At 45.1% G+C, this 12,054-nt stretch overlaps 1 protein-coding gene across 1 annotated transcript in view; it reads left to right on the forward strand.

Moving 5' to 3' along the window:
* Nucleotides 1-4,195: 4,195 nt before the first annotated feature.
* Nucleotides 4,196-12,054, forward strand: part of TMEM65 (transmembrane protein 65) — a 56,372-nt gene continuing 48,513 nt past the window's right edge. The window contains 1 exon segment of the mRNA XM_043507374.1: nucleotides 4,196-4,817. Within this exon segment, the coding sequence (XP_043363309.1) occupies nucleotides 4,499-4,817 (319 nt within the window). The 5' untranslated portion in view covers nucleotides 4,196-4,498.

A 12,054-nucleotide genomic window follows, 5' to 3' on the forward strand; every position in this document is an offset into this window, starting at 1 on the left:
TAGGTTGGATATTAGGAAAAACTTTTTCACTAGGAGGGTGGTGAAGCACTGGAATGCATTACCTAGGGAGCTGGTGGAATCTCCTTCCTTAGAAGTTTTTAAGGTCAGGCTTGACAAAGCCCTGGTTGGGATGATTTAATTGGGGATTGGTCCTGCTTTGAGCAGGGGGTTGGACTAGATAACCTCCTGAGGTCCCTTCCAACACTGATTTTCTATGATTCTATGAGGCGAGACAGGGTGGGGCATTGGGGGAAGCCGTGGAGTGGGGGCAGAGCTGGGGCGGAGCCAAGAGGGAGCAGCCCCCCAGCACATTAGCAGGTCGGCGCCTATGGGTTCTCCCACTGACCAGCCCTGTGACTTCAGTCTCTCCTCCCTGTCTGTTTCCTTATCTCTAAAATGGGGATAGTACTTGTCTCACAAGAGTGACATGATTTAGGACCCCATCCTACAATTAAATCCATGTGGGTGGATCCCTGCACCTCCATATTCAGTGGGGCTCCTTCCAAGCACAGGGGTCTGCCTGCAAGAACTCATTGTAGAATCAGGATCTTAATTAGCACAGCTAGTTCGTAAATGTTCTCATGAAAATGAGAAATGATAAAAGGTGGGGGGAAATCGTCAGAATTCTTCTTCAAAAGTTCTTAAGATTTTGCCAAAAAACCCCACCCAAAATGAAACTTTTAAATTTTTTAAACAACTATTTTTTTTTATTTTTCTTCTGAATTTTTTCAATTTTTCACTTTCTTGGCAACCCCTCTTTTCGCTTCCCACTTCAGAAAAATGTTCATAATAGGGATACTTCCTATGGAAACTTCTGTTTTGGTGAAAAAGCTATTTTTGGCTGAGAAACATTTTTGAATAAAAAAAACTTTTACCAGCTTTATTAATTAGTTAATATTAATAAAAATCTCTATCTGTAAAATATTGATTTCAGCATAACTCACCAGATAGTTATGTTTTTAATAACGCACCACAGATGCTAAAAATATGCCCAGGCTATCATCAAAAGCTTAACTTTTCTGTACAAGGAAAAGAGCAAGGAGAATAGATTACAAAACTGTGACATTTTTCTGAAGTGAACTGTAGCTCATGAAAGCTTATGCTCAAATAAATTTATTACTCTCTAAGGTGCCCCAAGTACTCCTTTTCTTTTTGAGAAATGAGATAGTGCTCCAAAACCAGTTGGCTGACTGATAAAAACATGTTTAACTAGAAATACAAGCCAACACCCATCTTCTTCTGTTTCCCTTAGTAGGCTGAAAATTACAAGCAGTTCATCATATATTATATATGCACTGTAGCAGAAACCCCACTTATTATGACATCTTTGTCTCAGAACTTGATATTAATCCTCTGCAGCTGTTGGACAGCTGTTGCATTTACAGTCAGGTGCTTCTAACTTCTCCTCAGAATGGATGGAGAGAGGAGAAGTGGCCTGGGCATTCTCCCCAGAAAAGTAGCAGGCACTATGCTGCACTATCTGGACTTGCTTCCACCTTCCAGAAGTCTCTGTTATTCTTTCAATTAAAAGAACCAGCAACAATATAAGGAACTTTATAAATAAACCCCTGGTAGCAGAAGTGTTTGAGATCCTGCACAGTTAAAATGTAAAAACCAATAATTGCAATAAGTGTCTTTTTTTTTTTTTAAAGCAAGCTAAACAAATGGGTTGTTGCCTGTCAGAGACTGGACACTCCTGACTATGAATTTAGGAACTTTTTTGAATTTTTGCACATAAGTGTATTTAAAAAGCTTCCCAATTCCTTTAAAACTTTGACACATAATTGTCCTAGAGTGTTCTGTTGAAAAACACTGCACTTTAGGATCATATTGGATAGTTAGTACTCATTAAAAAATTCATTAAAAATATGAATACAATTTTATTGCACAACCTAATTACAAATCTGAAATCTTTGCATTTATAAAAATAGAACTGTCTTTTAATTTAAAAACAATTCCCCTGCAGTGATTGCAATCCACATGTTGCAGCATTATCCTCAAAAAGAAAAGGAGTACTTGTGGCACCTTTAGAGACGAACAAATTTATTAGAGCATAAGCTTTCGTGAGCTACAGCTCACTTCATTGGATGCATTTGGTGGAAAAAACAGAGGGGAGATTGATATACACACACAGAGAACATGAAACAATGGGTTTATCAGCATTAGCCTGTTGCATGGGGGGGGTGGGGAGGAAGAGAAGAGAAAAGGGTTGAAGAAACCGAAGCGAAACATAGCTTGTTTTCCACTGCCTAAATGACAGGGGATTGATTTGCTGATGTTTGTAACATGTCTTGATTATGTAAATCGCTATATCAATGTGAAGCTATTACTTATCAAATGTATTAGTAATAACAGGAAATAGCTTCCCCCACCCCCCATCTGGGTTGAAGCTGCCAGTTTTAGTTACAACGATGACGGCTCTTCCGAGATGATTCAAGCTTGCCCAGGAGCATGGGTTTCGGAAGAGCAGAAACCACGTGCCTAAACCTGGCCCAAATGGACACAAATCAGACGTCAAGAATTATAACATTCAAAAACCAGTCGGAGAACACTTCAATCTCTCTGGTCACTCGATCACAGACCCAAGAGTGGCTATCCTTCAACAAAAAAGCTTCAAAAACAGACTCCAACGAGAGACTGCTGAATTGGAATTAATTTGCAAACTGGATACAATTAACTTAGGCTTGAATAGAGACTGGGAATGGATGAGTCATTACACAAAGTAACAGTATTTCCCCATGGTATTTCTCCCCCCCACCCCACCCCCCACTGTTCCTCAGATATTCTTGTTAACTGCTGGAATTAGCCTACCTGGCTTGTCACCATGAAAGGTTTTCCTCCGTCCCCCCCCCCCCCTGCTGCTGGTGATGGTTCAACTTAAGTGATCACTCTCCTTACAGTTTTCAGAGTAGCAGCCGTGTTAGTCTGTATTCGCAAAAAGAAAAGGAGGACTTGTGGCACCTTAGAGACGAACAAATTTATTAGAGCATAAGCTTTCGTGAGCTACAGCTCACTTCATCGGATGCATTTGGTGGAAAAAACAGAGGAGAGATTTATATACACACACAGAGAACATGAAACAATGGCTTTATCATACACACTGAAAGGAGAGTGATCACTTAAGATAAGCCATCCTTACAGTGTGTATGATAAACCCATTGTTTCATGTCCTCTGTGTGTGTGTATCAATCTCTCCTGTTTTTTCCACCAAGTGCATCCGATGAAGTGAGCTGTAGCTCACGAAAGCTTATGCTCTAATAAATTTGTTCGTCTCGAAGGTGCCCCAAGTCCTCCTTTTCTTTTTGCGACTACAGACTAACACGGCTGCTGCTCTGCAACCGTCTGTGTGTAATCTACAGAGAACAGAGAGGGCAGCTCTCCGAGCTTCGCTGCCGGAAAGCAGTTGGCCAGACTCCCTCCCCCGAGGGAGAGCGCGGTACCCCGGGAACATGATGTGTAAGTAAACAGCATCTTAACCCAGCCCCCGGAGACGGCACGCCTGCAGACCTTTGTCCCCCTCAGAGCACGTGTCAGGTCACACGGCTCCCTCCCCTCCACTGTGCGACAGCCCCCGCCCCCGAAGAGAGAGGCGAGCTCACCCACAGCCCCGGGGAAAAGGAACGGGGCTGCGGGGGGTGACTCCACCGGGGCACGCTGACACGGGCTAATGGCCCCAGGTTGCGCTAAGAAGCCCTAGGCGGGTCAGACGCTCGCCCTGTTCTATTTCCCGGACCCGAGCGTGGTATAAGCGCCGGCCGAGCTCGCCGCGCCCCAACAAAGCCCCGCTCCCGCCGAGCCCAGCCTCGCGGCTGAGACACAGCCGGGCTGCCCAGCGCTTCCACCAGCGGGCCGGGGAACCCCCCGCCGCGGGCAGCGCCCAGGCCACCGAGGCGATGGCAGTGGTGGAGCCGGGCCCGAACCCGCTCCTCGGCGGGGGTTGAACCAAGGGAGCCGGGAGCACGGGGAGCGGAGGGGAGCGTGCCCAGGGGGTGCTGCTGAGCACGGCGGGAGGAGCCGCCGCCGGGACTCCCTTGCGGCTGAGCGCCCCCAGCCACGCGCTCCGGAGCAAGGCGTGGGGGTGGGGCCCGGGCCCGGCGCTTGCCGCTCGGCTCGGGGCGGGCCCCCGGCCTCCCACCCGCGGCCGCTCAGGCATCGGCCGGGCGCCTGCGCGGAGCCGCCCCCTCCGCTGTCCGCGGGCGCCGCCGGTGCGCGCCGCGTCTGGGGTGTTCCCTTCGCGGGCGGGCCGGGGGAGAGCGCCGCTGCCAGGAGCCTCCATGGGGCGGCGCAGGGAGCGGTGACTGACTCGCCCTTCCCCAGCCGCCGAGAGACAGAGAGGAGCCCCCCCCCCTCCCCAGTCTCGGTCACCGGCGCCAGAAGGAGCCGAGCCCGGCCGCGGCTGCTCGTTTCCCGGGCTCTGCCCTGGATGGTGCCCGGTCCTGCCGCGCGCGGGGCTCCCGGGCCGGGATTGTAGCTCCCTAGCGCCGCTCCCTGCCTGCTGATGTCGGCGTGGCTGAGCCGGGCGGCGCTGCGGCTGGGGCGGCCGGGGGGCCCCGCCGCCGCCGCCGCCGCCCCTTTCTGCCTGGGCTCCTTACGGGCCACCCTGCGCGCCGGGGCCGAGGGGCTGCGCCTTCCCCCGGCCTCGGGGCTGGCGCCGCCCGGCCGCCCGCGGGGGCTGGGCACCCACCCCAAGAAGGAGCCGATCGAGGCGCTGAACACGGCGCAGGGCGCCCGCGACTTCATCTACAGCCTGCACTCCACCGAGCGGAGCTGCCTGCTGCGGGAGCTGCACCGCTTCGAGTCCATCGCCATCGCGCAAGGTGAGCGGCCGGCGGGGGCCAGCGCTGCCCTGCCCGGCCCGGCCCGGCCCGGCCCGCGCCGGGGCCTACAGCCTGGCGTCGCCGCGCCCGGGCAGCGACTCTCCCTCCAGCTGGGAGCGTGTCCTCTTCCCCGCGGCGCTGGGGGAGACGCCGACGCGCAGCCCTCCGCTAAAGTTCTCCTGTGCCCGGTCCTGCACCTGGTTCCCCAGCTGCATTAGCCGCGGGGGGCCAGGCTGCCACCGCAGCCGCTAACGCTTTGTAACAAGGGGTCGGGTCGGTGACACCCTGCCCCAAAGTAAGTGACATGGAAATGGTTCCTCATCGCCTGCTCCCCCAGCCAGGTGTCCTGAGCAGCCGGGCTGGGGTGGGTGTGGCTGTGTCGCGTACTTCAGGGTACCTTGGATGAGCTGAGCTGGGCTGTGCAGTGCAATGAGATGCTGCACAGGGCCCAGGGTTACTCACCGAAAGTTTTCCATTTAAAAAAAAAAAAAAAAAGTAGGAACAACATGCCTAGTGGAATGATTCCTCTCTTGCCTATCTCTGCTCATTGAAGAGTAAAAACTATTTTGGTAGAGGAAGGTGTGTTTGAAGGGCTTTAGGACCAGGAAGGAGAGAGTCTCCAGAAGATGTTAAGAAGCAGAAGAGTAGAGCAGAGGAGGTAAAACAAATAGACTGTGAATGACTTGAAAACAGTCTAGCATCAAACTGGGGAAGGGTATAGTGAAATAAAGATGAAAGCGCACTGTATGCTGACCTATTAAATTAATACTAGCTTCAGGTTGTTGGTAAAGAGGGACAGGGAGAAAAAGTGAACTCTTTACCATATTAGAAAAAAAACCTTCAGGAAAATAGAAGCAGAAAACAAAGTGTTAAAACTAGGGCTTGCTATTTCATTCTAGACTAAATTGTCTATTTTGAGCTTCTTAAATTACCTGGAATTTAGAGATTTGGCATGTGAGATTTTAGGGAGGCTTCTCAGAACTCCAGGAAAAGAGATGGAAGTAAAATGACAGAGAAATGAAGAAGAGGAATAAAATGATTCCAAGGAATCCTTTTCACACTCTAGTTACTCAACTTGTATGAGTTTTCTGAATGTTGGTATGATTTATTGATTCAATGACGTATTCAGGTCCGACTTAATAAGAATTCAGCCTTTTCTCCCTCCTATGCATTAGGGCCAATAGAATCCTTAAAAAGCAATAGGGTAAGTAGGAGACTCATGTAAAATGTGACTTCAAAAAATGTACTATATATATATAAGGTAAATTTGTCTTTATTGTGCAGTATCAGTGCATAGGGACTGTATCCTCTGCCTTCAACACCCGTAGCTTGGCAATTCTTGGGCAGCGTAACATTTGTGTATGTCAAAGTGTTAAGCAGCAGTTCATAAGCTTCCAAAGATGCCATGCAGGTGGCCAATTTTTAAAATTTTCACCTAGCTTTGGTCTCAAACTTGATGTTACACAAACAAACAAAAACAAAAAACCTATTAAGCAGAGTACTGAATTTGAAATTCTGACTTATAATTTAACTGTTAGGTACCATGATTTTTTATTATAAATATTCAAGATTCTGTAACATATTAAAGAAATCAGCTCATATTTGAGGTAGGCCTCAGTAGTACTGTCGTATATGTCCTTGGAAAGGGCACTTTTATGGCCTGTAGATGTACAGTGCAAGTCTTGAGGAAACATTGCAGTAAATGGAAAACAGCTACAACATTCAGCCCTAGAAGCTCTGTATCACTGAAGAAATAATGTGCTTTTCTTATCTTTGTTGCGTAAATGAATGCTATACTATTGTGATAGAAAGCAAGAGACATTTTAAAAGATTACTATGTGAATATCTCTTGAGAAAATTCAAGCTTTTGTGGAGCTTTATTGCTAGCTTTTGGCAAAGCAATACATGAGGTGTGAATAGTTGTATTCTTTAGCATAGTTTAGCATAGCCAAAGCATGTTGTTCAATGATAAAATAGGACAAGAAGAAATGTGATTTTTTTTTTTTAATTTCAACATAATGTTTGAGGATTGATACAGAGATAAACAGATTGCATTAAGTAGTTTGCTAAACTACTGCTAGTTGCATTATGGTAGCCCTCCTCTATAACTACATTTCTATAAAATCCATAGTCTGCATACCTATTAACTGAGTATTTAGAAGATTAAACAGGGAAAAAAACAGGCCATATTAATCTTTATTGTATTTGAATGATAACTTTTGTCGTCATCTGTGAAGTTACCAGGGGCACCTCTCTTATACTCTTGGCACTCATGAAAATAAGTTAATAGCATAATTAACATGAACAGAAGACTCAGCAGGAACCTCACACATTTAAATAAATGGACCACATAGTATAGATAAAATAGCCATTCCATCCTTGGTAAACATTACTCCTCAAATAACGTTTGTCTCCAAAAATCCCTCTAAAAATTTTTGGAGACTCCCGTGCAGGTCAACATATCCAGGCTATTTCGAGTTGGGTGTGTGTTTGTGTGTGTGTGTCTGTGTATTCCAGAGGAAAAGGGTCCCTCGTAGAATGCCCTGCCAATTTAGTGAGAGGGATCTCTGGCTGGAGTGACTCCACAGGTCTCGACTTCAACAATGTGTCATGTAGAAAGAGGCAGTCAAAGTAGGCAGGCCTTGAGTCATTTAGGGATTTGTATATCTATACTAGTACCTTCAACTCCACCTGGAAATCTGCAGGCAGCCAGGACAGATCTGGGAGCACTGATAGAATAATCTCATAATGGGATGCTCTACTTGCTGAGTGGGTTGCCCCATTTTGCATTAATGTTAGCTTCCCAGGGGATTTAAAATGCAGCTCCAAGTAGAGTGTAGTCCAGTCTTGATGCAACAGAAGTAAGAATTATTGTTACAAGGTCAGCATTTGAAAGAGAATGATGTAATGTGGGAGAAAGGGTTCAAGTGATTTTAGCTACTTGTTGAAAGGTTACTGGGGATAACTGAGGTTTCAGAGTAAAGATTCATAGATACTAAGGTCAGAAGGGACCATTAGCAGCTGTGTTAGTCTGTATTCACAAAAAAGAAAAGGAGTACTTGTGGCACCTTAGAGACTAACAAATTTATTTGAGCATAAACTTTCATGAGCTACAGCTGAAGTGAGCTGTAGCTCACAAAAGCTTATGCTCAAATAAATTTGTTAGTTTCTAAGGTGCCACAGGTACTCCTTTTCTTTTTTGGGGATAATTGAGAATCCAACCTGATTCCACATCGAGAAGATATCCTTTAAGGGTATGTCTACACAGCAAAGAAAACCCACGGCTGGGCCGTGCCAGCTGACGCCGGCTCAGGCTGTGGGGCTGTTTCATTGCTGTGTAGAATTGTGAGCTCGGGCTGAAACCCAGGCTGTAGGACCTTGTGGGGTGGGAGGTTCCCAGAGTTTGGGTTCCAGACAGAGCCCAGAAGTCTGCACAGTAATGAAACAGCCTGGTAACCTGAGCCCCACAACCCCGAGATGGCTGGCATGGGCCAGCCTGGGTTTTCCTTTGCTGTGTAGACATACCCTTAGAGGATATCTTCTCCACGTGGGAGACAGTATATACCCTTTGAGGAACATATATGGTCACCACATGTTCCTGTTACTTTCCCTGATCTATTAACCTCACCTTTTTTTTTTTTCTGGGTTGTGCCTAGTATTTGTCAATGTGAATTTGGTATTATAGTGCATTTGTTCTGGCTTCTCATTGTACAGCAAGACATTAAGGAATTGACTGCCTGGAATCATATTTGAATTGGTTTGTTTGGTATTGCTTCAGGTTCACTTTTGGTTAACAGGCTACTAGAAATTCAGCCTTCAGAATTTTCGTTTAACTTGCCATGCCTGCTGCAGCTAACAAACTTTCTCCTTGATGAGAAAATAATAAAAAGTGTACACTGTTCTGTCACTATCTACACTTAAGCTTGGTTCATGTGTGTGATCTTCTGATGTGTCCTGAAGCTTCAGCTCTTGACACAATACACCTTTATGGAAGAAGAGCCTTTAGTATGTGCCCCTTATGACCAAGAATTCCTAGTTAGGGTAGGATTTTTTTACTCCCCCTTTCACTACTGCTTCTGTGCCCTCGCAGAGACTCTCATTAGTTAGGGGAGGCTGTAAGCAGACAGGAGACATGTTCACATCAAGAACCGAAGGGGGCCTGTTTTCTAACTAATTATCCAAGCCCATGACCAGAAGAATATAGTCCCATCTACATCTACCAACTGCCTTACAGCTAGATAGGGCAGGACATCTTGCCTGGAGCTTCCACTAACAGCAGAGGCTGAAGAATAACCTACGTATGGTCACTGCTGCACTGAAGAACAATTGTCAGATAGGTGAGCCAGAGCCACCACCCTTAACATTTAGAAGCCACCAATCCGAACAGGTGGGCCTATGAAAAAAGTTTGTATCGTTACTATTCCAAAACGTGACCCATTCCTGTCCACCGTGATCATGTAGCTATGCACGAGGATGTGCTGAGTGGATAGGATAATTCCTTGGGATGCATTCCAAGCATAACTGATTTGTTTTCTGTTAGGTGTTAGTTGGAGAACTCTAGGTGCCCTCCAGCTCCCTGTTGCCGAAGTGGATCCCAAGTTCTGTTTTCTTTCCGCGATCCTACTGACTGGTTTACACTGGTAGACATTATTAGGGCTATCTAGAAAAGGGCTAGAAGTGTACTTTAAAAACAGAAGTTCTCCTTTATACTTTTAGTCCTCAATCAGAAAGTCCTGTGTCTGTGTGCTTGGCAGTGCCCTGAAGGGAGCCACATAGAGCAGTGCTTCTCAACCTTTCCAGACTACTGTACCCCTTTCCAGGAGTCTGATTTGTCTTGTGTACCACAAGTTTCACCTCATTTAAAAACTACTTGCTTACAAAATCAGACACAAGTGTCACATCACACTATTATTGAAAAATTGCTGACTTTCTCGTTTTTCGCATATAATTATAAAATAAATCAATTGGAATATAAAGATTTTACTTGCATTTCATTGTGATATTAGAGCCTGTTTTTCACTTGGAAGCCTTGTCAGAAACTTGAGCCCCAGGCAGCAGGGCTGAAGCATGCTACTTAGTTTTGCAGGGATCCCTGTGGTGTGGGGCCCTGGGCAGTTGCCCTGCTTGCCACCCCTTTATGCCAGTCCTGCACTTGCAATCCCCCTAAACATGTCCTGTGGACCCCCCCATCCCCCAAGGGCTGCAACCCCCAGGTTGAAAAACACTGATCTAGACGAGTTGAGTATCCCCTGGAAAACTTGTGTATCCCCTGAGGTAGGTATACTCCTGGTTGAGAATCACTGACATAGAGGAACCTCTCACGAGAGCAGTGGAGCAAGAGCATGTAGCTCTGGATTGGAAGACTGGGAGGAGAAAAAAGTATAGAATTGGCTTTTTAGGTTGTGTTGTCAGGATAATATTTTACCTTGCTATGTCCTGACAATTGAGGTGGAATACATTTTTTTTTTGAAAGCGTTCCATTTTAAAATTTTGACAATACATCAGTTGATAGTGTGCTGTATCTTCAACATTAATTTTTTTTTCTTGTAATATGGAAATTCTTTGCAAGTTGTTCTCAGACAGAGAAGCTTGAGGATTATGTCTTAGAGTTTCTATTCTTCCTGGAAAATACAGTTTGTAAATGTAATACCTGTCCCTTACAGACATTATCTTAGTCACACAGATGGACTCGCATCATATTTTACTTCCTCCCTTTTTACAATTATAAAATCACCAAGTGGCGGGGCTGACAAATTCCTCCCTTTTCTGTTTTGAATATACCTGAAATGCTTCCAATTTTGCTTTATTTTGTGAGTAAAAATGGTGCCCCTGATAAGTTTGCTTAGCAGTGGGACAAAGTTAATTCCTTCTCTCTGCCCTACCCTTTTAAAATACGGTCAGAGGAAGGAGGTGTCACTGATTCCAGAGTAGTGGGGAAGACTTACAGCTAATGTCAAAAATGACTTAACACAGAGACTCATTTACACTTCTAAATTTCCTTTTATGTAACAAAACCATCTTTTGATGAAAATTAAGAAATGTCTGTGGAAAAAATTTGTTTTCAGTGAAAAGATGGTTACATTCAAGTTTTCTACTTTCAGTTTGATCAAACTTACATTTCTTAAGTGACTTTCATGAAAACACCCCTGCACAGTGTACTAAAGCATATCAAGACCGGTGGGTTGAGTGCCACTCTTTGACCCAGTGACCACTTACATGATTCTGCTGGGATCATTTCCTCTGCAAAATAAGCTTCCTTACACTGGGTAGGGTGTGGGACTGTGTGTGTGTGTATGTATGTATTTTGGATAGACTAGTTGGTCTACTGTGGGGAATATTTCTGCCAGTGTGATATGGCAGATATGGTTGAAGCTGAAGGGAAGATTCTTCTGGCATCCCTTTATGGCTATTGTATATATGTGCAGGTGGATTTTGAGCTATGCATAGATGGAACCATCTGCCTTCTGGCTAACTCTTACATGGTTTGTGTTTTCCCAAGGCAAGCAATTTTTTTTTTCAGTGGGAGAATAAAATGATTGATTTCATCATTGTTTTGATAATCGGTGGTTGGGCAGACTTTGTGCTTGTGCTGCTAAACATTCGTAACAGTTTTGCAAGAATAAGCTGCTTTGACGGGAGCAAACAGTTCTACTCCAATATGACAGCTCTTTCAGCTGTGTGTTTGCAAAACCCACTAGTGAGTGCAAAAGGTTAATTCATAGACTTAATGAGACTAAGATATTTCAGATGGAAATGTACATTTCCTCCACCATCTCACCGTGCTTTTTCTTTTCTGAGCCTCTAAGGCTAGTGTCAATTCTCTGTATAAAGGAGGCACGTACAGCAACTGCTGTATAGCTTGTCTAGAATGTTAAAAGAAAATGCAAACAATATTGAGTTTGAACTTTGGTCAGTCTTACTTGTACTTTGAATATATTTTACACAAAACATCAATTTCTGGGAATCCAAGAATTACTATTTTTTGATGCTTTGTTAATATTTCTGTGTAGAGAAGCTTAGCAACATACATTAATGCTAACGGTCTTCTGTGGTAGAGAATAGAATTGGTAAGCATTTACACCACAGTAGAAAGTTAGAAGCCTTTCATTGCTACTTTCTGTTGACATGTTCAGCAATAATCATATTTAACTTTAAGAATTTTTTTTCAGTTTTATGTTTAAATACATTCTTTGATCATTTGTTCAAATAGCAGAAGTTGTAGGTGATAAGGTGTGAA

The sequence above is a fragment of the Dermochelys coriacea genome, chromosome 2 (genome assembly GCF_009764565.3).
Source record: "Dermochelys coriacea isolate rDerCor1 chromosome 2, rDerCor1.pri.v4, whole genome shotgun sequence".
Lineage (NCBI taxonomy): Eukaryota > Metazoa > Chordata > Testudines > Dermochelyidae > Dermochelys > Dermochelys coriacea.